This window comes from Oncorhynchus keta, chromosome 35 (assembly GCF_023373465.1).
Source record: "Oncorhynchus keta strain PuntledgeMale-10-30-2019 chromosome 35, Oket_V2, whole genome shotgun sequence".
Lineage (NCBI taxonomy): Eukaryota > Metazoa > Chordata > Actinopteri > Salmoniformes > Salmonidae > Oncorhynchus > Oncorhynchus keta.
This window is the reverse complement of record NC_068455.1, coordinates 70,014,553-70,040,966: the sequence shown is the minus strand read 5'-3', so window position 1 is coordinate 70,040,966 and position 26,414 is coordinate 70,014,553. Positions and strand designations below refer to the sequence as shown.

At 44.0% G+C, this 26,414-nt stretch overlaps 1 protein-coding gene across 3 annotated transcripts; it reads left to right on the top strand.

Moving 5' to 3' along the window:
* Positions 1–156: 156 nt before the first annotated feature.
* On the top strand, positions 157–26,411 carry LOC118368910 (solute carrier family 12 member 6-like). Of its 3 annotated transcripts, none has more exons than XM_035753391.2 (27): positions 157–364; positions 1,993–2,035; positions 2,615–2,842; positions 9,396–9,490; positions 9,601–9,729; positions 10,170–10,316; positions 10,816–10,870; positions 12,166–12,296; positions 12,613–12,854; positions 13,189–13,307; positions 13,612–13,791; positions 13,868–14,032; positions 14,301–14,399; positions 14,773–14,830; positions 15,531–15,705; positions 15,817–15,935; positions 16,087–16,185; positions 17,806–17,925; positions 18,175–18,279; positions 18,382–18,550; positions 18,824–19,019; positions 19,257–19,426; positions 19,526–19,657; positions 19,988–20,095; positions 22,508–22,779; positions 22,895–23,028; positions 23,265–26,411. In XM_035753391.2, the coding sequence occupies exons 3-27, from the start codon at positions 2,623–2,625 to the stop codon at positions 23,354–23,356; spliced, it is 3,531 nt and encodes a 1,176-aa protein (XP_035609284.1). In that variant the 5' UTR covers positions 157–364; positions 1,993–2,035; positions 2,615–2,622; the 3' UTR covers positions 23,357–26,411. The 3 variants fall into 3 exon arrangements, with proteins under 3 accessions (XP_035609284.1, XP_035609282.1, XP_035609283.1); XM_035753389.2 differs by having other exon boundaries at positions 19,988–20,113; XM_035753390.2 differs by lacking the exon at positions 1,993–2,035 and having other exon boundaries at positions 19,988–20,113.
* Positions 26,412–26,414: the final 3 nt, after the last annotated feature.

Sequence of the window (26,414 nt, the reverse complement as noted above, 5' to 3'; positions counted from 1 at the left end):
GAGTTCTACTAGCTACTGTTTCACTTGCTTTCCCAACTCTTGGTTCATCTGGGACAAACCTTTTTGTCTAGGGATTTATTGTTCCCTACCCCGCATGCGTGAGTTCGAAATTACGGCAAGCGAAAGAGGTATTGAGAGGCGGGGGCTGGCACGCGTTTCTGACTGTTGGACAAAGTGCCGACAAAAGGATGAGGCGAGTACATGCATGGAGCTACTATGGTTTCAATTCATTTTGAGGACCACTAGCAAGCCAGGCAGCTGGATATAAGGGACACGAGAGTACTATATACGCGCTATGTATATTGTTTGAAATATTTCCGTGAAGTTGCCGCAGAATTCTGCCAATTTCTAGCGGTTGAGCAAGGTACGTGGAGTTCTGTCACACGTTAGCGGCGTGGCTAACAGCTAGCTACTGTACCACTGTAAATTCAACTGACGACAGTCGACTGATACCGACAAGTAGCTAATGTACTGAACGAGTTGAAGGGATCCTTTCATGATAAGCAAGACAAACGTAGTAGTGTGTTCGTCTAGTTTATTTCGATACCATGACTTGAAAGTTGACACAAATTACCATACACATTATGTTGTGTAATTCCAGAAAGAAAATGTTGTTTACTACAACGGAAAATCTGCTTGCATACATTGATTGACATGCTAATACATTGTTGACATGCCGCATCGTTTTGCCAACAAAAACCCTATAGCTAGCTACCCATGCTAGTTGTAGTTTAAAAACAGACTATTTTTTTCTAAATATATTTCAACCGCGGGATTGGAATATATTGATATGACAATTTTCCCTGACTGGTTCAAACTAGCTAGAAATTATAATTGGCTTAACGGTTAAGGGTAGTTACTAGTTAGCCAGCCAGCTAATGTTAGCATAACCGATACTAGCTCGCTCGTCGTACGATATTTCAAGCAAGTGCACGTAGGTGTAACGTTATCAGTATGTTTCATCTGGACATTTGATGAGTCTTGCTCCGCGAACACAATCTTATTTCGCTTTACATATATATGCTCCAACTAGTTGCTAAGCGTTCATTATTTAAACGGCTGCAGTTCAATTCAACAGTCGCATACTGGCCAGTTTTACAGATGCTGGTCCTTGTCTCTACCATTTGTATAGATTCATGGGATGGCAATCAAGGTTCAAACTAGCTATGAGTCTAAAATAATTTAATGCACTGTTAACTAGCTTCAGTTCATGTGTACCCCGCGAACTGACATGATTGCTCAAACAATTTGCCACCCCCTCGTCTAGCTAAAAATGTCTAGTATAAGACGAGTAGTACAACTCGAAATGTTGCGAAACTGATAAGCTACCATCCCATCTTTACATACGGGTAGCAGTCTACAATACAGCCACAGTACTGCACAAAGCCATGAGTGCCTCCGCATGTGGCTCGGCTCTAGCTGCCACTGGCCCAACCGGTTGGAACTGCTCTTGTATAATAATTAAATTATAAACCGCACCAAAGCAACTACTCAACTGAACTACATGTAACTGCCAGAATAAAGGAAACAATTTAGTTAAATGAGGGAAACAAAGCAGGTGCATCCACACAGGTGTGGTTCCTGAGTTAATTAAGGAATTAACCGTCACATCATGCTTGGGGTCATGTATATCTATGAAGACACTTTATGTTGGTGTTTCCTTTATTTTGGCAGGTACTTGTACCTCACATAATTGAGTCAGAGCAAGGAGACTGTTTATCAGTCAGTGTTCTCACCTGGTTAACTTTGCAGTTTGCTCCCCTGAGCGGTGTTTGTGAAAGCACATTATTCTGTTCTGCTCTTTGTCAGGTTAGGTTACTGAGTGACCTACATATCACTCATTAATCAAAACAAATGCCTTTTGTGTACTGTCACCTACCATACATAATTGAACTCTAATAGCAGCAATCCTCCTTTGCTCTTCTCCCTTTTTTCTCTCCTTTTGTCTTGGTTCTTACCCCTTCCCTGTCCCCCCAATCAATCCATCATTAGTCACTCATTGTCATCCATAGAGGAAATCTAAGCTATCACTGAGGTGCATATAACCACAGAGAAAAAAACAAACCCATGTTTACTTGGGAATACGAGAGGAGAGGCAGATTTGAGACTAGGCATACATATTGATAGCCAGTATTATTAAGTTCATTGTCAGGTCATTTGGGCATGTACGAACTAACCCTACTAATCCAGTTTCTGAACAAGCAATGAGATGCAATAATATTAATCGAAGTGAAAAGGGAACGCTACGTTGCTTCCCTCTTTTTACAAATATAACCTGACTTGCAAGCTGAAGGGGAAGTTTAAAAAAATATTCTTAGAGACACCATTTACTCCTCAACCTAATTCATTTGTTTACAATTTTAAAGTGTAGGCTCTATGTTAAACCATTACACATTCATAAAATGGAAAAAAAGGCACATATCTCGTGACATTCATCCCATATGTGCCATTAAAACCAGTCCAATTCAATGGGGAAGTGCAGATTCAAGTCTAGTAGGTGTCTCTGCACAGTCACTTGAACGTTAGTTTAGAATAGGTTAGCCTAGTATTGGTTAGCCGAGCTAGCGTAGTTGGTGACCCTTGACCTCTAACCCTTGACCCCCATTCCTCCAAGACCCAATAATGGCGTCGGTACGGTTCACGGTGACGCCCACCAAGGCCGAGGACCTCCCGGGGCTGTCAGACACCTCGCCGGACATCAGTTCCCGGTCCAGCGGCCGCGGCCACGTACGTTTTGGCTCGCGGGAGAGTGTGAACCGCAGTGAACCGCTAAGCGAGGGGTCGGGAGGGCTCACCACAACTGGTGAAAACGAGACGCCTGACAGGACCAACACAGATCAAGGTGACACATCACTGTGTGTGTGTGTGTGTGTGTGTGTGTGTGTGTGTGTGTGTGTGTGTGTGCAACAAGTTGACAACTTTAGGTTATTAATGGGTTGTATTCATTAGGCACCAAACATTTAAAAAAAAAACAGACAAACAGCGATGGACTGTCTGGGCTTGTCTAATAAGCAGCCCTCATTTTTGTTTTCCACTGCAAAAAGTGTCCCATTGCATGTCCTAATGAACATTACCCTGTTTTGGACTGTTAGCCTATTTGCTCAACTGTTTGTGATGTCGCCCTCTAGTGGCATGGTACTCTCAATCATTCTTCTGGACAGAATCAGCTTCTATGTTACAATAATAGTCTCAATGTTAATAAGCAATTACTGGCTCCAGAAATAGTCTCAAGTGGGTTATCTCATTGGTGATGCTTTGGTTGTTTATATCAAGAAAGGAGAAAAGAAACACAACAAATCAAACAGGAAATTAACTGGCACAGGCTGAACTAAAGAAGCAGACATGCACACACATTTTAAATGCTGGTGGTGATAACACCTTTCTCACCTAAGTAGGTACCAGCTTGACAAGGCGGTCATGTCTTGCAATGTACATGTCTTTGTATGAACGGTAACAATTAACAACATGTGCAACAGTCTCCATTACATTTAACTCTGGGTGTAAAACACAGAAGGGATCATGGTTTGAAGGGTACCAGAGTGTTAGGTTGTGTTTTGTGAGTAGAACTTACAGCCTCGCCTTAACAGTAAATGTGAGAATGTCCTCGTCACTGGCAGTATTCTGATGCATGAAATGGAAGACAGAAACGTCAGCACAGTCCAGAGCAGCAAGTTTCCCCAGCAGCCTCAGGCCAGTCCAGAGGTGCTGTTGCTGCATCTGTCTAAAACAGAGGAGTGTTGTCATGCTTGACAGAAGCCTCCACGACAACACAACTGCATCACAGGCAGTCATAGTCTCAGTCCGCGTCAGTGGAGGCTGCTGAGGGGAGGACGGCTCATAATAGTGGCTGGAACGGTGCAAATGGAATGGCATCAAACACGTTGAAACCGTTAATTGAGCCCGTCCTCCCCAATTAAGGTGCCACCAACCTCCTGTGGTCTGTGTGTCAGTTTTGTGTCCGGTTGTACAGCTCCTTGAGGTCTGACCAGACTCCAAAGCCTGCAGCACGAGTGTCCAGTTTTCCATTGGCCTTCCTAATGAAGCTCAGGAAGTTGTCCCTTAGTGTCATTGGCCAGTGGGACCTTCCTAGTCCAGGAGGAGGGAGGCTCTGGCTAAATGTCGCGTTGACACTGTTGAGCATGTTCGACAGGTGAGTCACTCTGGTAGCAGTGTAAATCCACTGGACATTCGGGACACCCAGACCGTTTCGATCAGGAAGATAATGTTTTATTTTTTATTTTATCAACACTTGACAAGTTTTGTTATTAATTTCCCTTAGAATGTTCTGTGGGAGAGGTACAGTTGATGTTGAAAGTTTACGTACACTTAGGTTGGAGTCATTGAAACTTGTTTTTCAACCACTCCACACATTTCTTGTTAACAAACTTTAGTTTTGGCAAGTCGGGTAGGACATCTACTTTGTGCATGACACAAGTAATTTTTCCAACAATTGTTTACAGACAGATTATTTCACTTATAATTCACTGTATCACAATTCCAGTGGGTCAGAAGTTTACATACACTAAGTTGATTGTGCCTTTAAACAGCTTGGAAAATTCCAGAAAATTATGTCAAGGCTTTAGAAGCTTCTGATAGGCTAATTGACATAATTTGAGTCAATTGGAGGTGTAGCTGTGGATGTATTTCAAGGCCTACCTTCAAACTCAGTGCCTCTTTGCTTGACATCATGGGAAAATCAAAAGAAATCAGCCAAGACCTCAGAAAACAAATTGTAGACCTCCACAAGTCTGGTTCATCCTTTGGAGCAATTTCCAAATGCCTGAAGGTACCACGTTCATCTGTACGCACGTATAAACACCATGGGACCACGCAGCCGTCCTACGGCTCAGGAAGGAGATGCGTTCTGTCTCCTAGAGATGAACGTACTTAGGTGCCAGAACAGAACAACCGCAAAGGACCTTGTGAAGATGCTGGAGGAAACGGGTACAAAAGTATCGATGTCGACATAAACTGATAGGCCGCTCACCAAGGAAGAAGCCACTGTTCCAAAACCGGCATTAAAAAAAGCCAGACTACGGTTTGCAACTGCACATGGAGACAAAGATCGTACTTTTTGGAGAAATGTCCTCTGGTCTGATAAAACAAAAATAGAACTGTTTGGCCATAATGACCATCGTATTGTTTGGAGGAAAAAGGGGGAGACTTGCAAGCCAAAGAACACCATCCCAACCGTGATGCACAGGGGTGGCAGCATCATGTTGTCGGGGTGCTTTGCTGCAGCAGGGACTGGTTCACTTCACAAAATAGATGGCTGCATGAGGGAGGAAAATTATGTGGATATATTGAAGCAACATCTCAACACATCAGCCAGGGAATTAAAGCTTAGTCGCAAGTGGGTCTTCCAAATGGACAGTGACCCCAAGCATACTTCCAAAGTTGAGGCAAAATGGCTTAAGATAAAGTCAAGGTATTGGAGTGGCCATCACAAAGTCCTGACCTCAATCCCATAGAAAATGTGTGGGCAGAACTGAAAAAGCATGTGTGAGCAAGGAGGCCTACAAACCTGACTCTGTTACACCAGCTCTGTCAGGAGAAATGGGCCAAAATTCACCTACATTATTGCGGGAAGCTTGTGGAAGGCTACCCAAAACGTTTCACCCAAGTTACACAATTTAAAGGCAATGCTACCAAATACTAATTGAATGTATTTCTGACCACTGAGAATGTGATGAAATAAATAAATAAAAGCTGTAATAAATCATTCTCTCTACTATTATTCTGACATTTCACATTCTTAAAATAAAGTGGTGATCCTAACTGACCTATGACAGGGAGTTTGTACTAGGATTAAATGCCAGGAATTGTGAAACTGGGTTTCAATGTACTTGGCTAAGGTGTATGTAAACCTCTGACTTCAACTGTACATTGGCAAACCGATGTTGAATCTTTGCAAGGGCCATCTTTTTCACAGCCACAAGCTTCATGACCACAGTCGGATGGGAAATGTCAATCATATCAAGCCTGCACATTTAGTGTCTTTCACTTCCAGCCCAGACCATTTCTAAAAGTTGTCTGTGCGAGAGAGCATGTTTTTCATCTGAACATCATCACCATTCCCCTGTACTGGGTTCAGTGACCACACATGGGTTGGGGTACACACACTGGCATAGCCATTTCAGCCACTGGTTGATGGCTAGGATGAAGTTGACAGCAGTCTGTTTCTATGCTAACCCTGAGTGGGATTGGTTCGTTTTAGCTGCTTCCCACAGGTAACTTGGAGAAAAGAGCCTTTGTACTTATCAGATATAATGTCCACATAAGCCAGTGAGTGGTATTTCCTCAATGCATCTCTAAAGTCCAGAAACACTGTGTAAAACCTTGTGGATTCATGGTTGAAGCCATCAATTCCAAATGCTAATTCATGCCCTGTCTGTCTAATATACACAACATGACCAAAAGTATGTGGACACGGATGTGGACCGCTCGCCAAATGTCTCATTTCCAAGGTCATGGACATTAACATGGAGTTGTTATTTTTTTATACACCTGTCAGTAATGGGTGTGGCTAAAGTAGCCAAATCCACAAATTTGAAGGGGTGTCCACATACTTTTGTGTATATATGGTATATATGCCTGTTGTTTGGGAGAGAGAATGCCTGTATCTATGAGCAATTGTAGTGTGCAGGCGAGAAAGCATTTCATGAACACTTTATAGACCAAGGGTGACGCTTTGGTTATTTATATCAAGAAAGGAGAAACGAAACGCAACAAATCGATTAGGAATTGACTTGCACAGGCTGATCTACCGAAACACACACACACTGCTGAGACGATGCAGTGTAACTGGCTGAGCAGCCATAACAGACAAAAGCAGTGGAGAGAGTGAGGCAGCTGTGTTATTTCAAGGAAGGTCAAGCGCGAGATGGTTATTTTTAGTCGGTCTTGCCCACAAAGCAGTAATAGAATTTGACAGACTGGATCCATTCACATCACACATTAACTCCTGATATCACATTCTGCTCCATCAGACACACCACATGCAGGGATACGCACGCACACACCTCAGGTGAGCACTATCTGGAGGGAGGGAGAGAGTGCTCAACTGAGGTGTAGGGCTCTATCTCACCTGTCGTACTCACATAAGGTTACCTTTGTGTATTGCTGGAGAGGATGTGTTTGCTGTGGCGGTTGTGTTTCCTGTGACGGTTGTGTTTGCCGCATAGGCTGTACAAAACATTAGGAGACCTGCTCTTTCCATGACAGACTGACCAGGTGAATCCTGGTGAAAGCCATGATCCCTTATTGATGTCACTTGTTAAATCCACTTCATTCGGTGTAGATGAAGGGGAGGAGACAGATTAAAGAAGGATTTCTAATCCTTAAGACTTTTGACACATGGATTGTGTATGTGTGCCATTCAAGGTGAATGGGCAAGACAAGAGATTTAAGTGCCTTTGAACAGGGTATGGTAGTAGGTTCCAGGCGCACTGGTTTGTGTCAAGAACTGCAACGCTGCTGGGTTTTTCATGCTCAATAGTTTCCCGTGTTTATCAAGAATTGTCCACCACCCAAAGGACATCCAGCCAACTTGGCACAACTGTGGGAAACATTGGAGTCAACATGGGCCAGCATTCCTGTGGAACGCTTTCGACACCTTGTAGAGCAACAACTCAATATTAGGAAAGTTTTCCTAATGTCTTGTACACTCTGGATAAGAGCGTATGCTAACTGATTAAAATGTATTTGTTTACTCAGCAAAAAAAGACGTCAACTGCGTTTCTTTTCAGCAAACTTACCGTGTAAATATTTGTGTGAACATAACAAGATTCAACAACTGAGACATGAACTGAACAAGTTCCACAGACGTGTGACGAACAGAAATTGAATAATTTGTCCCTGAACAAAGGGGGGGAGGTAAAAATCAAAAGTAACAGTCAGTATCTGGTGTGGCCACCAGCTGCATTAAGTACTGTAGTGCATCTCCTCATGGACTGCACCAGATTTGCCAGTTCTTGCTGTGAGATGTTACCCCATTCTTCCACTTAGGCACCTGCATGCTCCCGGACATTTCTGGGGGGAATGGCCCTAGCCCACTCCCTCTGATCCAACAGGTCCCAGGCATGCTCAATGAGATTGAGATCCGGGCTCATCGCTGGCCATGGCAGAACACTGACATTCCAGTCTTACAGGAAATCCCGCAAAGAACGAGCAGTATGGCTGTTGGCACTGTCATGCTGGAGGGTCACGTCAGGATGCGCCTGCAGGAATGGTACCACATAAGGGAGGATGATGTCTTCCCTGTAACGCACAGCGTTGATATTGCCTGCAATGACAACAAGCTCAGTCCGATGATGCTGTAACACATCGCCCCAGACTATGACGGACCCTCCACCTCCAGATCCCGCTCCAGAGTACAGGCCTCGGTGTAACGCTCATTCCTTCAACGATAAACACGATTCCGACCATCACCCCTGGTGAGACAAAACCGCGATTCGTCAGTGAAGAGCATTTTTTTTGCCAGTCCTGTCTGGTCCAGTGATGGTGGGTTTGTGCCCGCAGGCAACGATGTTGATGTCTGGTGAGGACCTGCCTTACAACAGGCCTACAAGCCCCCACTCCAGCCTCTTTCAGCAGCTGTCTGTCCTGTCTCCCTGTAGTGCTGTCTTAGGCATCTCACAGTACAGACATCTGCAGTCCTCATGCCTCCTTGCAGCATGCCTAAGACACGTTCACGTAGATGAGCAGGGACCCTGGGCATCTTTCTGTTGGTGTTTTTCCAGAGTCTGTAGAAAAGCCTCTTTAGTGTCCTAAATTTCCATAACTGTGACCTTAATTGACTACCGTCGGTAAACTGTTAGTGTCTTATCGACTGTTCTACAGGTGCATGTTCATTAATTGTTTATGGTTCAATGAGCAAGCATGGGAAACAGTGTTTAAACTCTTTACAATGAAGTTTTGGGATTTTTAGAAATTGTCTTTGAAAGTCAGGTTCCTGAGAAAGGGATGTTTTTAATTTTTTGCTGAGTTTAGATGTTTGTGTGTATGTGTAGCAATGAATGAGACAAGGATGTCACAAGGACCTTCCCTGTGTGTTTGTTTTCAAGACGCAGTGCGTTTGTAGACATGTCTGTATTTAACTATGCATGTCTGAGACTGTCACGTGCGTGCGTTTTTGTGTGTCCTCCCTGGTGGTAGAGGAGAGGGAACTGAGAGTGCTGATTCAGGGCCCTGCTGACAGAGGTATAACTTTTCTCTCCTTCTTCCTCTCTCTCTCCCTTGTCTCCTTTCTGTCTCCCCTCTTTCTCTCTCTCTCCTGCTTCCTCCCTCTTTCTCTCCTTCCTCTCTCTCACTTTCTCCCTTCTGTCTCTCTCTTTCTCACTCTCTCCTTTTCTGTCTCTCTTCCTCCCTCTCTTTGTCTCTGTCTGTGTGTGTAGGAGATGGCAATGCCAAAATGTCCAATGTCTACATCAACAACAGTCATGGGGTGGATGATGATGACTTCTATGACCGAAACTTGGCTCTCTTTGAGGTTAGAGCATCAATTAATCAATAAATAGTGTTTGATGCACTCTGTTTTATGAGTGTCTCGTCATGTCTTCATCTCTTCCTATTTTCTCTCTCTGCCCCCCCTTCCTGCAGGAGGAGATGGACACTAGGCCGAAGGTATCTTCTCTCCTCAACCGTCTGGCCAACTACACCAACCTGACCCAGGGGGCCAGGGAGCACGAAGAGGCAGAGAGCATAGGAGAGAAGAGAAAGGCCCACAAGGTACACTCCACTCTGACCCCTTTGCTCCCTTTGCCTGGCATGGTACTTTGATCCCTGGCAGTAATATCTAAGCGCTGTGATTCCCATGATGCTTTCAGATTGTACTTTTGACTCCCTTGTTACTGACGACTCCACCCTTACTGCACTGACTTACAGCACCATACAGGTACTGTAGAAGAGAATAGACCCAGGGATGTAAGATGTCTGACCTAATATAATCGCACCTAGCACGTCATGGATATGATCAGGAGTTTTTATTTTTTGGAAAATGCTTTGCTACGGTGTTCACTAATGAACAGGACCCTCAGATCTAATGCCATTTGTGTCTCCCAGTCTCCGCAGATGGGTACGTTCATGGGGTTGTATCTGCCCTGTCTGCAGAACATGCTTTTGTTACATTGTGCATTAATGATCACTATTCTCCTGTGTGTGTATCCCAGTCTCCCCAAATGGGTACGTTCATGGGGGTGTACCTGCCATGCCTGCAGAACATCTTCGGGGTGATCTTGTTCCTGCGTCTCACTTGGGTGGTGGGAACTGCCGGTGTGCTGCAAGCTCTCTGCATCGTCTTCATATGCTGCTGCTGCGTGAGGATAATATACACACACACACACACACACACACACACACACAGAGTTTTGAATCCACAAATCACATTACTGTCGAGAAGGATTCAAACATTTCCTAGGTCATGGATATATGGACACTTATGGATACAAGACGCACCTTCCTCTGACCTTTGCTGTATTAACAATGACCGTTACAACAGGTGGGCTTAAGTTATGTTAGTAGATTGCCATGTTTTGGTATAGAGGTGCAGCACACGTCTACTCCTGGCAAACACACACACACACACACACACACAGTAGAGGCAACACACACGGACAGATGCAGACACGCATACACATATTTTTACATTTTGGTGATTTAGCAGACAATTATCCAGAAAGTGTTTAAGATAAAGAGAACAGGAGATAATTGGAACAGGCCTGTTAAGAGCAGTGCCCTGTAGATCGTGATTAGTGAGTATCTTTATGTGTATCGATATATGCATGATACAGCTACTGCTCCTCTCTCATTCTGCAGACTTTACTGACTGCTATTTCAATGAGTGCCATCGCCACCAATGGAGTTGTACCAGGTATTCCCTCCATCCATCCATCCATCTCTCCCTACCTCCATCTCTTCATCCCTCTCTCATCCATCTCTCCCTACCTCCATCCCTCTATCCATCCCTCTCTCTCTTCATCCCTCTCTCCATACATCCATCTCTCCCTACCTCCATCCATCCATCTCCCCCTACCTCCATCTCTTCATCCCCCTCTCTCCATCCATCCATCTATCTTTCACTCTCTTTCTCTCCATCCCTCTATCCATCTCTCCCTCCATCCCTCTGTCTTGTTGTCATCCAAGTATATGTTTAATGTTTGTTATTGTTTAAAAATGCTGGTTACTTTCTCCAGAATTCCCAGGTTTTCAGGAATTTTGGAAAAGTGATCTGAATTTTGCAACTCTGTCTCAGTGATGTCTGTATGTGTCAGACCTGGGTATTTAAAAATACTTGTAGCTTCTGGTTTAGTCTGCCTGAACTGCCGGGTGGGCGGAGTCTGGCAGTTTCCCAACTATTCTATCGCTTCCACTGCGCCAGGCAGGATAAAGATAAAATATTTCAAATGATTTCAAATGATATTTGAACCCGGGGTCAGGTTTGTCTGTTCATTCTAACGTCTGATTTGCCTCTCCCCTCTGTGACTGTACACATTGAGACATAGTGTCCTCACCCAGAAATACCATTCACCACTAGTAAAACTATAGACATAGAATGAGTAATTATACACACATAATAAAATCATTCTAATTCTGAGTGAAACAACATTCACGCCTGAAATATCCCAAATGTCAAAGTTGTCGTTGAACAATTCTAACATTCTTGTGATATTTGAATATGAAGCAAATCAATTTCAGTTGATTTGAACTATTCCATCTGATAACATTGTATTTAGAATCAGTAAGGGGCTCTATGTCAAGACAAAACCCTTGCTTCTATCTGCAAAGTTACATTTCCTCCATTGATCTCCTCCCTCATCTATGGGCCTGGTCAAAAGTAGTGCACTGCATAGGGAATAGGGTGCCATTTGGGACCTATGCTTATTGGTACAATCTTAGTGTGTTGTCTCTCATTATCATAATACTGTACTATTCTACTTTCTTTCTTTCTCCTTCTCTCTGTTTTTCTCTTCCATAATGCCCATAATGACACTAACACACATTCTTCTCTTTACTTCTCTCCCTCCCACCCCCTCCTTCCTCCTTCTCCCTCCCACCCCCTACTTCTCCATCCCTCTCCTCTCTATCTCTTCCCCCCACCCCTTCCCCTTCTCTCTCCCAACCTTCTCCTCCCCTACCCTCTCTCTCCCCCTCTTCTCTCCTCTCCAGCGGGTGGTTCCTACTTCATGATCAGTCGTTCTCTGGGGCCAGAGTTTGGGGGGGCGGTGGGGCTGTGCTTCTACCTGGGCACCACATTCGCCGGGGCCATGTACATCCTGGGAGCCATCGAGATCCTGCTGGTGGGTGGGAGAGCCTTCGTTGCCCGCTCCTCTTCCTTACCGTCATCCTCATTATAACCATCATTTATAACCGCCATCTAATTACTCTGACGTTCATTATCATGGTTATTGTCATGTTCATGTTGTCTGTATAAGTGTTCACATGACATGCACAGTTTTGTCAGCATGGACCTTCATATATATATATATATATATATATATATATATATATATATCATATGAAACTCCAGCATCAACTCACCCTCACCAATCCAATATATCGTTTGATTTTGCGTGTCTGTTATCTTACCCTCTCTCGCTCTCCTCCTACCCCCAGATGTACATTGCCCCGTGGGCGGCCATCTTTGTCTCCGGCAGTCCGGACGGTGAGGGAGCAGCCATGTTGAACAACATGAGGGTCTACGGATCAATCTTCCTCCTCCTCATGGCATTACTGGTCTTTGTCGGCGTCAAATATGTCAACAAGCTTGCGTCCGTCTTCCTGGCCTGTGTCATCATCTCCATCCTGTCCATCTACACCGGAGCGCTGGTCTCCGCCTTCAGCCCGCCCACTTTCCCGTGAGTTCCTCCATTGTGATCGTAGAGCGGTTTGATTGATAGATTCATGGTGTAATCGGAATTGATTATGGGTTGCAAAGAAACAAGAAACTAATCTGATGTGTTTCCATTGGCATGCCTGATTTACACTTTCACCGCCGGTAACACCAGTGAGAAACCTGAGAACGTTGTAACCGCTCTCATTGAGAAATACACGTACCCGTATTGACCCATTCTCAAGACTTTCACACCACTCTTACTGCCAAACACTTCAACTTGACTGATGCCCTAATTGACCATCCATCTCTGTGATTGACCAATCCCGTGCTCTAATCTTCTCCTCCCTCCTCCTCAGGGTGTGTATGCTGGGTAACCGTACCCTGTCAGGACACATCCTCCATGATGGTCCCTGTGCCAAGACCACCCTGCCCAAAGAACCACCCAGACCTGTGGATACCAACCTCACACTCGCTGGTAAAACCGTCAATATTACCTTTCAATTTGGAAAAATGACATAGTCAATTATAAAGAGTTTTTTTTTTTTATGTTAACCCTCATGTTCTCTCGGTCCATTCTGTTTGACATCTCACTATGGGACATGCCCACTTGCGGCTCATTTGCTGAAGCCTTAATCAATCACGCCTAACAGGCCAATCAAGGCTTTGAAGGTGTTAGATCTGCCTGCCATTCGACCACTGTTAGAATTCCTCATTCTCCACCTCTTTGCTCGCTTGTTCATTATCGTCCCCAATATCAACTAATCAACCAATTCTTCTAGGAAATGGCACGGTGCCGTCAACCTTTGATCTCTCCCTGCCCTCCTTTGAGGCGACCACGACCCTGTGGTTGCAGTTCTGTGAAGGCCCAGACCTCAACGCTTCCTGTGACTACTACTTTAACCTCAGCAACATCTCTGAGATACCTGGCATACCAGGCCTGTCCAGTGGAGTTATCACAGGTACATTCTCTGTCTCTCACACTCTCTCTCTCTCTCTCTCTCTCTTTCTCTCTAATAATTAGTATTTTCTCCATAGAGAACATATGGAGTGTTTACCTCAGTAAAGGGGACGTCCTGGAGAAAGGGTCACTCCCCTCGCCCAGACCCGTCCACCCACCCACCAATCGGCTGCCCTATGTCTTCGCTGACATTACCACCTCCTTCACGCTATTGGTGGGAATCTTCTTCCCCTCAGTCACAGGTATATTTCCTCCTCTGTTCGTCTCTCCTGATCCCAGTACCTCCCGATCCCCTTGGACCTCTTGATGTTGGTAGATCTGAATCGGTAGAAGCAGTAGAGTGGTGGAGCTCCCACCATGGTGCTTACAGCTCTGCGGAAACAGAGACGAGTTGTAGGGAGAGATTTGGGACAGGCTGATCCAGCGGTAAAATAATTTGTCATAGATTCATACACCAATTCTGTTGTCTCTCTCGCTCACTCTTTCTTTCTCTCTCCCTCCCCCCTCCAGGTATAATGGCTGGTTCTAACCGGTCTGGGGACCTGAAAGACGCTCAGCGCTCCATCCCCATAGGAACCATTATGGCCATCCTCACTACCTCCCTCGTCTGTATCCTTCACTGTGGACAATAAAGCTTTCGGATTTTTAATTGTGAATTTCTTCCATACTAACTCTGTTTGCGTCCGAATTGACACCCTAATCCCTACATAGTGCACTACATTTGACTAGGGCTCTTGTCAAATGTAGTGCAGTGTGTAGGGTTTAGGGGGCAATTTCAGACACCCAAGGACAACAAAGCTGTTGTATTTTTAATTGAAAATGTCACATGTAAACTCTGTCCTAGTCATAGAATTAGAATCATTCTAGTTACACACACCTGCATGGTGCTTAGTGTGTGGTAATGGGTGGATATTGGGACAGACTGTGTTGTGGTTCAGGTGTGATGTGACTAGTGGGTTATTTACCTGAGTGGCCTGGCCAGACCTGAGCAGTGTGGTGCTGTTTGGAGCCTGCATCGAAGGAGTGGTGCTCAGAGACAAGTTAGTATATTGTTGTCTCTCTCTCTCTCTGTGTGTGTGTTTGTTTCAGGGTGGCGTTCATTTAAATTGAGTCAATTTAGGAAGTAAATTGAAATGGGTGTGTCTTGGCCTTCTTAGGACACATTCTGTGGTCACACTAACTGACCTGTCTTTCTGAAGGTTTGGAGACTCTGTGAAGTCACACTAACTGACCTGTCTGTCTGTAGGTTTGGAGACTTAGTGAAGTCACACTAACTGATCTGTCTGTCTATCTGAAGGTTTTGAGACTCGTTGAAGTCACACTAACTGACCTGTCTGTCTGTAGGTTTGGAGACTTAGTGAAGTCACACTAACTGATCTGTCTGTCTATCTGAAGGTTTTGAGACTCGTTGAAGTCACACTAACTGACCTGTCTGTCTGTAGGTTTGGAGACTTAGTGAAGTCACACTAACTGATCTGTCTGTCTATCTGAAGGTTTTGAGACTCGTTGAAGTCACACTAACTGACCTGTCTGTCTGTAGGTTTGGAGACTTAGTGAAGTCACACTAACTGATCTGTCTGTCTATCTGAAGGTTTTGAGACTCGTTGAAGTCACACTAACTGACCTGTCTGTCTGTAGGTTTGGAGACTTAGTGAAGTCACACTAACTGATCTGTCTGTCTATCTGAAGGTTTTGAGACTCGTTGAAGTCACACTAACTGACCTGTCTGTTGTTCTGAAGGTTTGGAGACTCTGTAAAGGGAAACCTGGTAGTGGGCACCTTGTCTTGGCCCTCCCCCTGGGTCATTGTGATTGGCTCCTTCTTTTCGACGTGCGGCGCTGGCCTCCAGTCACTGACGGGCGCTCCCCGCCTCCTCCAGGCCATCGCCAAGGACAACATCATCCCCTTCCTCAGGGTGAGATAAATAAACAAGTGTTGTAGTATATATAACTCTTCTTTCTCTCTCATTCTCTCATTCCTCTCTCACTCCTCTCTCTCGCTCTAATGTTCTGTTCTCTCTGTCCAGGTGTTTGGTCATGGCAAGGCTAATGGAGAGCCTACCTGGGCTCTGCTCCTGACAGCTCTGATAGCTGAGCTGGGAATCCTCATTGCTTCTCTGGACCTGGTTGCACCCATCCTCTCCATGTGAGTGTGTGTTTCTTGGAGAGAGAATGTGTGTGTGTGTGTGTGTGTGTGTGTGTGTGTGTGTGTGTGTGTGAGATTTTTTTGTTGTCTGAGTGTATGGATGCTGATTCAGTGCAGCCTGAGTTCCACATCTCTCTCTCTCTCTCTGTAGGTTCTTCTTGATGTGCTATCTGTTTGTGAACCTGGCCTGTGCTCTGCAGACGCTGCTGAGAACTCCCAACTGGAGACCACGCTTCTCCTACTACCACTGGTACACACACACACACATTGCACAGCTAACCTTGTGTGGACATACAATTCAGTCCCATTCAAAATCCTATTTTCCTTAACCTGTACCATAACCTTAACCTTAACCTAGCTCTTAAGCCTAACACTAATTCTAACCTTAAAACCAGTTATGCATTAGGGGGCGCTATTAAAAGTTTTGGATGAAAAACGTTCCCGTTTTAAACAAGATATTTTGTCACGAAAAGATGCTCGACTGTGCATATAATTGACAGCTTTGGAAAGAAAACACTGACATTTCCAAAACTGCAAATATATTGTCTGTGAGTGACACAGAACTGATGTTACAGGCGAAACCCAGATAACAATCCAACCAGGAAGTGACACATTTTTTGAAACCGCCTCATGCCAATGACTCCTTATATGGCTGTGAATGAGCTTACGTTTTCCACGTATTCCCCAAGGTGTCTACAGCATTGTGATGTCTTTTTAGGCATTTCCATTGAAGAATGGAAAAGTTTGTCGTTATAGTTGTAGCATTTTCCGGTTGATTTCTCAGCCAAGCAAAAATATTATTTTTGGAAAAAAGGAACATTTGCTATCTAACCGGGAGTCTCCTGAGTGAAAGCATCTGAAGTTCTTCAAAGGTAAATTATTTAATTTGGTTGCTTTTCTTAGTTTCGTGAAAATGTTGCCTGCTGCCAGCAGAGCTAGCATAGCATTATGCCATGATAAACTTACACAAATGCTTGTCTAGCGTTGGCTGTAACACATATTTTGAAAATCTGAGATGACAGTGTTGTTAACAAAAGGCTAAGCTTGTGTTTGAATATATTTATTTCATTTGCGATTTTCATGAATAGGAAAAGTTTCTAGGGGTATTTATGTCCGCTGCGTTATGCTAATGCGTTTGAGGCTATGATTACGCTCCCGGATACGGGATTGCTCGTCGCAAGAGGTTATTAACCCTAAACACCCTGGAAATAGCATTTGACCTCGTGGGGACCTTGTCAAATTTTTGTTCGTTTACTCTTCTTGTGGAGACTTCTGGTCCCCACAAGTATAGTTAAACATGTCCACACACACACACACATTCCATATACTCTATTTACATATCAACATTTTATAAATGGAGAACTTTTCAAGTATGATTGATTATTTTCTATTTCTCTCAAGTCTGAACTTTTTTAGCCACTTTTTTAGTCACAAATGATGTGGTCTGTAACAAGTGTTTTCACATCAATGTTTGATGCAAGGAACCACTTTTACAAAATAAAATGTGTTACTTTTTGCCATAGACAATCGGATATAAATGTAGGCTACACTCTGTCCATTGGCTTCTCTGCATATTCTAGCCTGTCTCAAAACCCAACCCTGGCCATTTAAGACTCTCCTGCCGGATGGTTGACCACCCTTGGTAGCCTGTAAAATATTACAATTGATCCCATTCTGATCAGTCATTTTTGATTTTGTGATTATTTTACTATATTATTATTATTTTTACTTGTCCATTCTTCTTGTCCGACAATAAAAAATAAAATAAAAACTTGTCATAATGTTAATTTTACTTGTCCCGGACAAGAGGGCAAGCATTAATGTTGAGCCCTGCGTGATGATGGATTATTTTCCCTCTCTCTCTCTCTAGGACCTTGTCATTTCTGGGTATGATCATCTGCTTGGCTCTGATGTTCATATCGTCATGGTACTATGCTATTGTTGCTATAGTGATTGCTGGCATGATCTACAAATACATCGAGTACCACGGGTAGGTTTCCATGGGGATCTACTGGAACAAACCAGTTGTGTGTGTGTTTCAGATTGTGTGGTGTGTGTGTGTGGGCTTGTGTGACTGGAGGTCACAGAAATCCAATTATATATTTTGTGGAGGTGTAACATTCATAATTCAAAAAGAAGATGAATATATTTATACAAAGTGTGTGTGTGTGTATGAATCTCTTAGTTGTCTTCATGTGTGTGTAGGAATCTCTAAGTTGTCTTCATGTGTGTGTTCCAGGGCAGAGAAGGAGTGGGGAGATGGTATTCGGGGTCTGTCCCTCAGCGCTGCTCGCTACGCCCTCTTGAGGTTGGAAGAGGGACCACCACACACCAAGAACTGGAGGTAAAGTATAGCAGTATACGGTTAACAGCGACTCATGCACAACCACCCATGTATATACACCCAATCTCACACCTTTACAATCTCTCTCTCTCTCCCCTCCAGACCCCAGCTCTTAGTTCTATTGAAGTTAGATGAGGATGCCTATGTCAAGTCTCCCCGCCTGCTAACCTTTGCATCTCAGCTGAAGGCAGGTAAAGGTCTGACCATTGTAGGGACAGTCATCACTGGAAACTATCTCCACAGCTACGGAGAGGCACTGGCTGCAGAACAGGTTGGTCTCTCTTTTCTCTCTGTCTAGCACTCTTGGTGCGTTTCTCTAGAAATGTTTTTTTTTTTTAATACCTCTTCTGATTTTCGCCCCTCTTCCTCTCCCTTCTTTCAGGCGTCTAATTTTGTCTTTCTCCTTCAGACTCACATGATGGATCTGTAGGTGTATTGTGTTATAACATCTCTCTCTCTCCATTCCCTCTCACTATCCCTCCTCTCTCTCTCTCTCCCTATTTCCCATCTCTCTCTCGCTCTTTATTCACCCCCCCTCCTGTAGACTCTGAAGCACCAGATGGACAAGGAGAAGGTGAAAGGGTTCTGTCAGTGTATTGTGGCTAACAAGGCCAGGGAAGGCATCAGCCACATGATCCAGTCCAGTGGGTTAGGAGGGATGAGGCACAACACTGTGGTTATGGGCTGGCCCCTGGCCTGGAGGCAGAGTGAGGATCCACAGTCCTGGAAGACCTTTATCAGTGAGTACAGGTCAGGAGAGGTGTGCATGTGCGCTTTCTCGTCATTCTTCAAGGCAAAAGCCATGATGTGAAAGAGTGAGGGGGGGAAGCAAGAGGGAATCATTGAATGGTACCATTACTGCTATCTGTTTGTCAAACATTGCAACTGGCCCTTTTGAATTTGACTACCTGCCATCTAAATTTGAGACGTTGTGGTTTGAATAAACAGCGCCCCCTCTCTCTGTGTGTTTCCTCCAGACACGGTGCGTGTGACGACAGCGGCCCACCTGGCCCTACTTGTGCCCAAGAACATCTCTCTGTTCCCCGGCAACAGTGAGCCGTGCGCAGAGGGATACATTGACGTGTGGTGGATCGTCCACGACGGGGGCATGCTCATGCTACTGCCCTTCCTGCTGAGGCAACACAAGGTCAGAGAAATATTTAGTCATATCATGTCATCATCTTCTCGTAGAGAGAAAGATTGTGTACACATGTAGCTGACGACGTTGTCGTGTTTCCGTCCCCAGGTGTGGCGTAAGTGTGCGATGCGTATCTTCACGGTGGCTCAGATGGAGGATAACTCTATTCAGATGAAGAAAGACCTGGCTACGTTCCTCTACCACCTCCGCATAGAGGCTGATGTTGAAGTGGTGGAGATGGTAGGTTTCTGCATAGACCCCAATAATAACATGAGGCCCACGCACTTTACTCAAACGTTCATGTATAAATGCCAATATATAATTTCAATATTGACCGCTAGCTAATAGCTATGTGTTAGGCTTTGTTCATTTGACCCATGAGAAACTGTCGTTCTCTCCTCTCTCCTCACTACCCCCTATTCTCTCCTCCCTTCTCCTGTCTCCCCCTGCTCTCTCCCCTCTCCTCTGTACCCCCTATTCTCTCCCTCCTCTGCTATCTCCATCTCCCCCTCTCCTATCTCCTCCCTCTTCTCTCTCCACCACCTCCCCCCTCCCTATCTCCTCTCCTAGCATAACAGTGACATCTCAGCCTACACCTATGAGAGGACTCTGATGATGGAGCAGAGGTCTCAGATGCTCAGACAGATGAGGCTGTCCAAGTCTGACCGGGAGAAAGAGGTGCGGAGGCCTCAACAAGTGTGTTTGTTTCATAGTTCTGTTTCCATATGTGCGTGTGTGTGCGAAAATGAGAGAGAGAGAAAAGGTGTGTGTGCGTTCATCTTCACCTCATCTGCCTATTGTTGTTTTCCTTAGCGAGTTCGCTGGAGTATAGATGAAGTAAGTTTGCTGTCTGCTCGGTTAGTAATTGACTCCGAACTGTCTCGTAGACTACGTAGTCAACTTCAGACGTAATGCCCTACTCTATCCTGCGGCCTACATATTGCTAATGTCGCTAGACGTAAGCTGTCCTGTGTTGGAGAGTGTGTATCAGGGTCGTATTCATTAGGCACCGAACGGGAGAAAGCGGACTGAAACGGGAGGGGATGACCTAAACTTGTCTTATAAGAAACATCCGTTTTTGTTTTCCGTTCCAAAATGTTTTGCTACGGTGTGCCCTAATGAATATGACCATATAATAGGGCTGGGCGATATGTCCAAAGAATTATAGCTACAATTTGTTCGAACTTCTGGCTGATTCACAATATATACCTCAATATTTTTTACAGTTTCTCTTAAATAGCCTTTGTTTCACAATTAAAGGTCAATACACATAATTTCAGACAGTCAGGAATAATCTTATGAATTTTGGGTTTGTAAAATTATACCTAGGCTAAATATAAGCCTTCCACAACCAAAAGACCCATTCATAATTGAATTATTTTATCAAAATAGTTTAACCTGCTTTTTTACAATACTTACTGATCTGGCTTTTAAATCTGTATATGAAAATGCCAATTTTCTTACAAATGTAACCATGCACAATGCACGTCCACTAATGGTATCAAGCATTCTAGAAAATGAACACCGGTCTCATCTCTCAAGCACAAAACCACGTGCTAGTGAGTAACCAGCTGATTTTAATATTTAAAGTCTCGTCAACTTAGATCTATTTGCTTGCTAACAAGGTAGAACAGTCTAACTGTTATGAATGCACCTTTCAGTCTGTCTCCAACTGTTTGAACAACAGCCTGTTCACTTTTAGATATTTCAGTCAAGTAGCCTACCTGGATAAGATGCTTATTTTTCAGAATGAGGACAAGTTGCCAATTCCTTATATAAATGTATTTTTTTTTATGGTCATTGCACATTTCTAAAACCCAGACTAGGCAGCTAGCACATAAGTCTGTGGACATTTCTAAAACCCAGACTAGACAGCTAGCACATAACAGTCTGTGGACATTTCTAAAACCCAGACTAGACAGCAAGCACATAACAGTCTGTGGACATTTCTAAAAACCCAGACTAGACAGCTAGCACAGTTCAGTCTGTGAACATTTCTAAAACCCAGACTAGCCAGCTAGCACAGTTCAGTCTGTGGACATTTCTAAAAACCCAGACCAGACAGCTGCAATGCTGCACGCGACAACCTGACCATTAATTTTCCACAATCATGTTCATTGATACTCTCGTCTTAGTAGGGTCTGCTCGGTTCTACATTTTGGGAGTTGAGACATAAAAAGGGTATCGTTGGAAATTAAGTCTATTACAGTAAAATAATGTATCTTAAGTGTTTAGGTGTCCATGTGACCGGTTCTGTTGGACCAAAAACCTCAAATGCAAATAGCGAGTTTAAACTGCTTGTTGTCAGAGAGGAAGAAGTGATCTTTAGGATTTTGTTGTGGGAAGGTGCACAGAAGGAGGAAGGGCTTGGTGTCTGCAAGTGGGAAGATTCACAGAAGGAGGAGGGGCTTTGTATCTGCGAGTGGGAAGATTCACAGAAGGAGGAGGGGCTTGGTGTCTGCAAGTGGGAAGGCACACAGCACAGAAGGAGGAGGGGCTTGGTGTCTGCAAGTAGGAAGGCACACAGCACAGAAGGAGGGGCTTGGTGTCTGTGCGAGTGGGAAGGCACACAGCACAGAAGGAGGGGCTTGGTGTCTGTGTGGGAAGGCACACATCACAGAAGGAGGAGGGGCTTGGTGTCTGTGAGTGGGAAGGCACACATCACAGAAGGAGGAGGGGCTTGGTGTCTGTGAGTGGGAAGGCACACATCACAGAAGGAGGAGGGGCTTGGTGTCTGTGAGTGGGAAGGCACACAGCACAGAAGGAGGAGGGGCTTGGTGTCTGTGAGTGGGAAGGCACACAGCACAGAAGGAGGAGGGGCTTGGTGTCTGTGAGTGGGAAGGCACACAGCACAGAAGGAGCGAAGGAGACGAGACCAAAAAGACAGAATGCTCAAACATTACAAAATAACCTTGATGAAGGCATTTGGAACATCACGTTAAAACAACAATTCTAATCAATTGGATATATCGCCCAGCCCTACCCTGTACTCAGTGACTAAGTGTCTTTTGTAGGTGTATCTCTCTCAGAGGGAGGGTGGGGGGGGAGAGGGAGGATTTCTAAACGTGTGTTACACATTCTCTCCCCCAGGCACAGTTGGTAAAGGATCGTAACTCCATGCTTCGGCTAACCAGCATTGGTTCTGACGACGATGAAGACACCGACGGGGGTGGAGGCCCCACAGGAAATGCCGAAAAGGGAGGAGGAGCAGCCGGAGGAAGGGAAAGGGATGGAGGGATGTCAGCCTCGGAGAACAGACGAGTCCACATGACCTGGACTAAGGAGAAAGCCCTGCAGTACAGAGCTACACACTCCGGCTGTAGTACGCCAGAGGGCTTCAGAGATATGCTCAGTATCAGGCCGTAAGTCACACACACACACATGCATGGACACACACACACACACACACTTGAATGGAGACACATACAAACGGATGACTGTTGATGGTTGTTGTTATTAATGATGTCTCTCTCCCAGGGACCACTCCAACGTGCGGCGGATGCACACGGCCGTCAAGCTCAACGAGGTCATCGTCAACAAATCCCATGATGCTCGGCTGGTCCTGCTCAACATGCCGGGACCGCCACGGAACCCAGCCGGAGACGAAAACTGTATCCTTCACTTCCTACTTCCTGTTGACTGTGCTTCTCTTCCTGTGTACCAGGGTTGGACTCAATTCCACTTCAGTCGATTTATTTTTCACCTCCTTAATTGAGTGAATTGAAAATGAACCAATAGCTGTGTGTTCTGTCATAGCTATAGTAGACGCAGTTGTAGTAGTTACAGCATTATGCTTTTTATTGTTATTGAGAAAACGTTTCCAGACCAGTCCTTAACCGATGGTCAGATATGGAATTTCTGGAAGTTCTAACTGAGGGATTGGAACGCGTCCTATTGGTCAGGGGTGGAGGAAGTGAAGTCATCACCATCTACTCCTGATTTGCTCACACAAACCAGCTATGTCAGAGCAGCCAATCACGTGGAAGAGAATGCTAAAGGAGGTGGGGCTAAGGAGCCCTGGGGGTGTGGCCCCTCTGTCAGACAGCGCAAAGATGGACTGTCATTGGCTGCAGCTTGGATAAACCCCTCCCATCTCTCCGCTGTCAGTCATTATTCCTAGGCTTCCCCATTCCACTAAAGACAAGCTACAAAAAGCCAACACGATTCCTCAAGTGAACATTGAGCGAAAGTTCTCATAATGTGTGTCTGTGTGTGTCTAAGTGTATGAGAGATATTAATCTCAACATATAATACAAAAAGGACCAGCCCACGTGACTAGACCAGGACAATTCCTGGTCCTGGTTATAGCTGATAACTAGGGCCCTAAGTATTCCCCCTGATCAGGTCACATGGTCAGGAAAAACTTCTGGCCTCCCACATAATGCACAATAATATACAGCAGTTGGATCAGGGACCAGTTTTTATGTCCCAAATGGCACCATGTTACCCATAGTGCACTACTTTTGCACTAAATAGGGAATAGGGTGTGATTTTGGACTTACAATGTGTAGTATGAGCATGTATGGACCAATGGATGATAGTCATAATCTAGTAGACAGACAGACCATATAGAATCTAGAACATCCTAGAACATCGATATAAAATCGAGATCATTCTAGAACATCTATATAGAATCTAGAAAATCAATATAGAATCTCGAACATTGTAGAACATCTAGATAAAATCTAGCACATCCTAGAATGTCTACATAGAATCTAGAATATTGATATAGAATCTAGAACACCCTGAAACAGTGAGTGTTCCACTGAGTGACTCAGGGTTTAGTTATAGAAAACGACAACAGGCGCGCTCTTCCAAAATCTACATGTCTAGCATGCTGGAGTGAAGCCGTGCATTCTACGTTGTATGGATTATTGAAACGCAGACCTGATGATGAGTGGATTGTGTGGTACGAGTGTGAGAAAATGTGTGTGTTATGTATGTACATTGTGTAGGCTAGAGCTAGACAGAGAATGGACTTAGGTTCATATACTATTTGAAATCATTTGAAATACTTGAGCTATGCTTGATGGAACCAAAAGAATAGTGCCAAAACATGCAAACCCAACGTTTGGTATTGGTGTCTCCAACCAGGCAAAGCAGACAGACGCTCAAGAAGAAACATTTGAAATAGTACCCAGGTTTTGTGATACGTTATAATAGCCTGCTGGTCTCTGATCTGTATTTGGGTCATTATCATTAAAACGGTTTTAAAATGTCTGTACCAAATTGAGTTACAAAACCATGATACATCTTAAAAAATCAACTATCATTCTGAGGAATAAGATGTCTAGTTTTTGGGAAAGTGTCTTATTTGAAATAAATTTCACATTTTCATCCAAATTCTCATTACCGAAATGCGTCTGGATTAAATTCTCTGGTCTATTAAAAAATAATCTTTACAAAAATGTAACCTATTTGAATAAAACACCAAATGTGTTGCTGTAGTTTGTCCATAAATCATACAGATGGTATTCTAGTTGGAGTTTACGTTAAAGTATAATATTTATTAAGTACAAACAGTGTCTGTGGACGTCTCATTACTTATTCAAGTTCCTGTAAAACATTTTTAATAAAGTTTTATTCACCCATGATGCATCATCTAGAGGAGTAATCCTTATATGGGCACAAGTTGTTAATTTATTAGCTTGTATGCCTTCAGAATAAGGTTCTTATTCTCAAACACCCCCTTTACCCCACTTGGCCTTCTCATTACTGAAATGGCTAAAGAGCTCAAATAGGGGGGAACTAAGATTTTATAGTAATTGTATAATTTTATTTTCAGTGTTATGTTTAACTCGGGCGTTTTCATTAGGGAAGACATTTTTAAACAATATCTAAATATTGATTTATGACTCTTTTTTTTTTACTTTTAAAACTTATGGTAATGAGAATTTTCTGAAACTGTTGGTAAAATGCATAATATCTGATCAAAAAACCTAATCTCAGTGATTCAAGAGGATATGTGAAAAATTACACCATTTTTGGGGGGACAGTTTTGTGAGAATGACCCATTTGCTATCGCCAACTCCTCTAACAATACAGCCTTAGGAGTTGGTTACAGCATAGACAGATCTGGGACCAGGCTGTCCTTGAATAGAGAGAGGTGTGAGTAAGACATGTAGTTCAGGACTTGGACTGCAAAAAGGTACATGTGTTGACAGCAATGGCTCCTAGTTTAGGTGTAAACATCCCCTAGATGTGTTTTCTCAAGGCGGGGTGCCAAATCAAGGCCTACCAAGTCAATATCAAGGGGATGGTTCACTTTAAACACAACAGTAGTCAATTGAAGCCAAATTATTTCAGGTCTGCCCTGCCTGGTGGGGGAAAACTTGAGTGAGAGAGGTGTGGAAGGAAAGGAATGGATTGAAGTATTGTGAATGAGTAACAGTGTTGTAGGTAGCCATATTAGGTGTGTGTGTGTGTGGGGGGGTGTTATTGTTGCACACTGGACCACTGTTGTAAAGAGACCATTACCCTGCATGCTGTTTAACATTTTTTTTGTCATTGCACTGTCAGTGAAAGGGAGGGATTGGAAGTTTGCGTGCGCGCTTGTGTGTGTGAGAGAAGGTGATTTAAAAAATAAAAATAAATCATCTTACGAGTTATCCTCCCCCTCACTATCTACCTATTGGTACATAGCCTGTGCTGTTCCGTCAGCTTCTGCTGTGCTAACTGCCCATTTATTTCCCAAATGGCACTCTACTTCATTTGTAGTGCACTATGTAGGGAATTAGGGTGCCATTTGGGGGACAAGCTGGCGGTATTTTATTCCACAATGCTTGTCTTCGATCTTCTCAATGTATTGACTTTATTGTACAGGGATGGATTATTTGTGTTCAATTGTTTTTCCTCCAGCATTTGTTTTTGCTTGTACATAAAAACTAAGAGAAATCCCACTTTTTTTTTAATTACTTGAATATAAAACAATTTTAAAAAATGTTGCTTGAGAAAATGTGAATAAAACCAATTTTGAAATAAATATATCACCACTTGT

Excerpts from the sequence above, each read along its gene's own strand:
- LOC118368910 (XM_035753390.2), top strand. The coding sequence starts at position 2,623 with ATGGCGTCGGTACGGTTCACGGTGACGCCCACCAAGGCCGAGGACCTC. Across the intron at positions 19,658-19,987 it reads ATGTTGAAGTGGTGGAGATG|CATAACAGTGACATCTCAGC; the intron begins GTAGGTTTCTGC and ends CTCCTCTCCTAG. Across the intron at positions 22,780-22,894 it reads GATATGCTCAGTATCAGGCC|GGACCACTCCAACGTGCGGC; the intron begins GTAAGTCACACA and ends TCTCTCTCCCAG.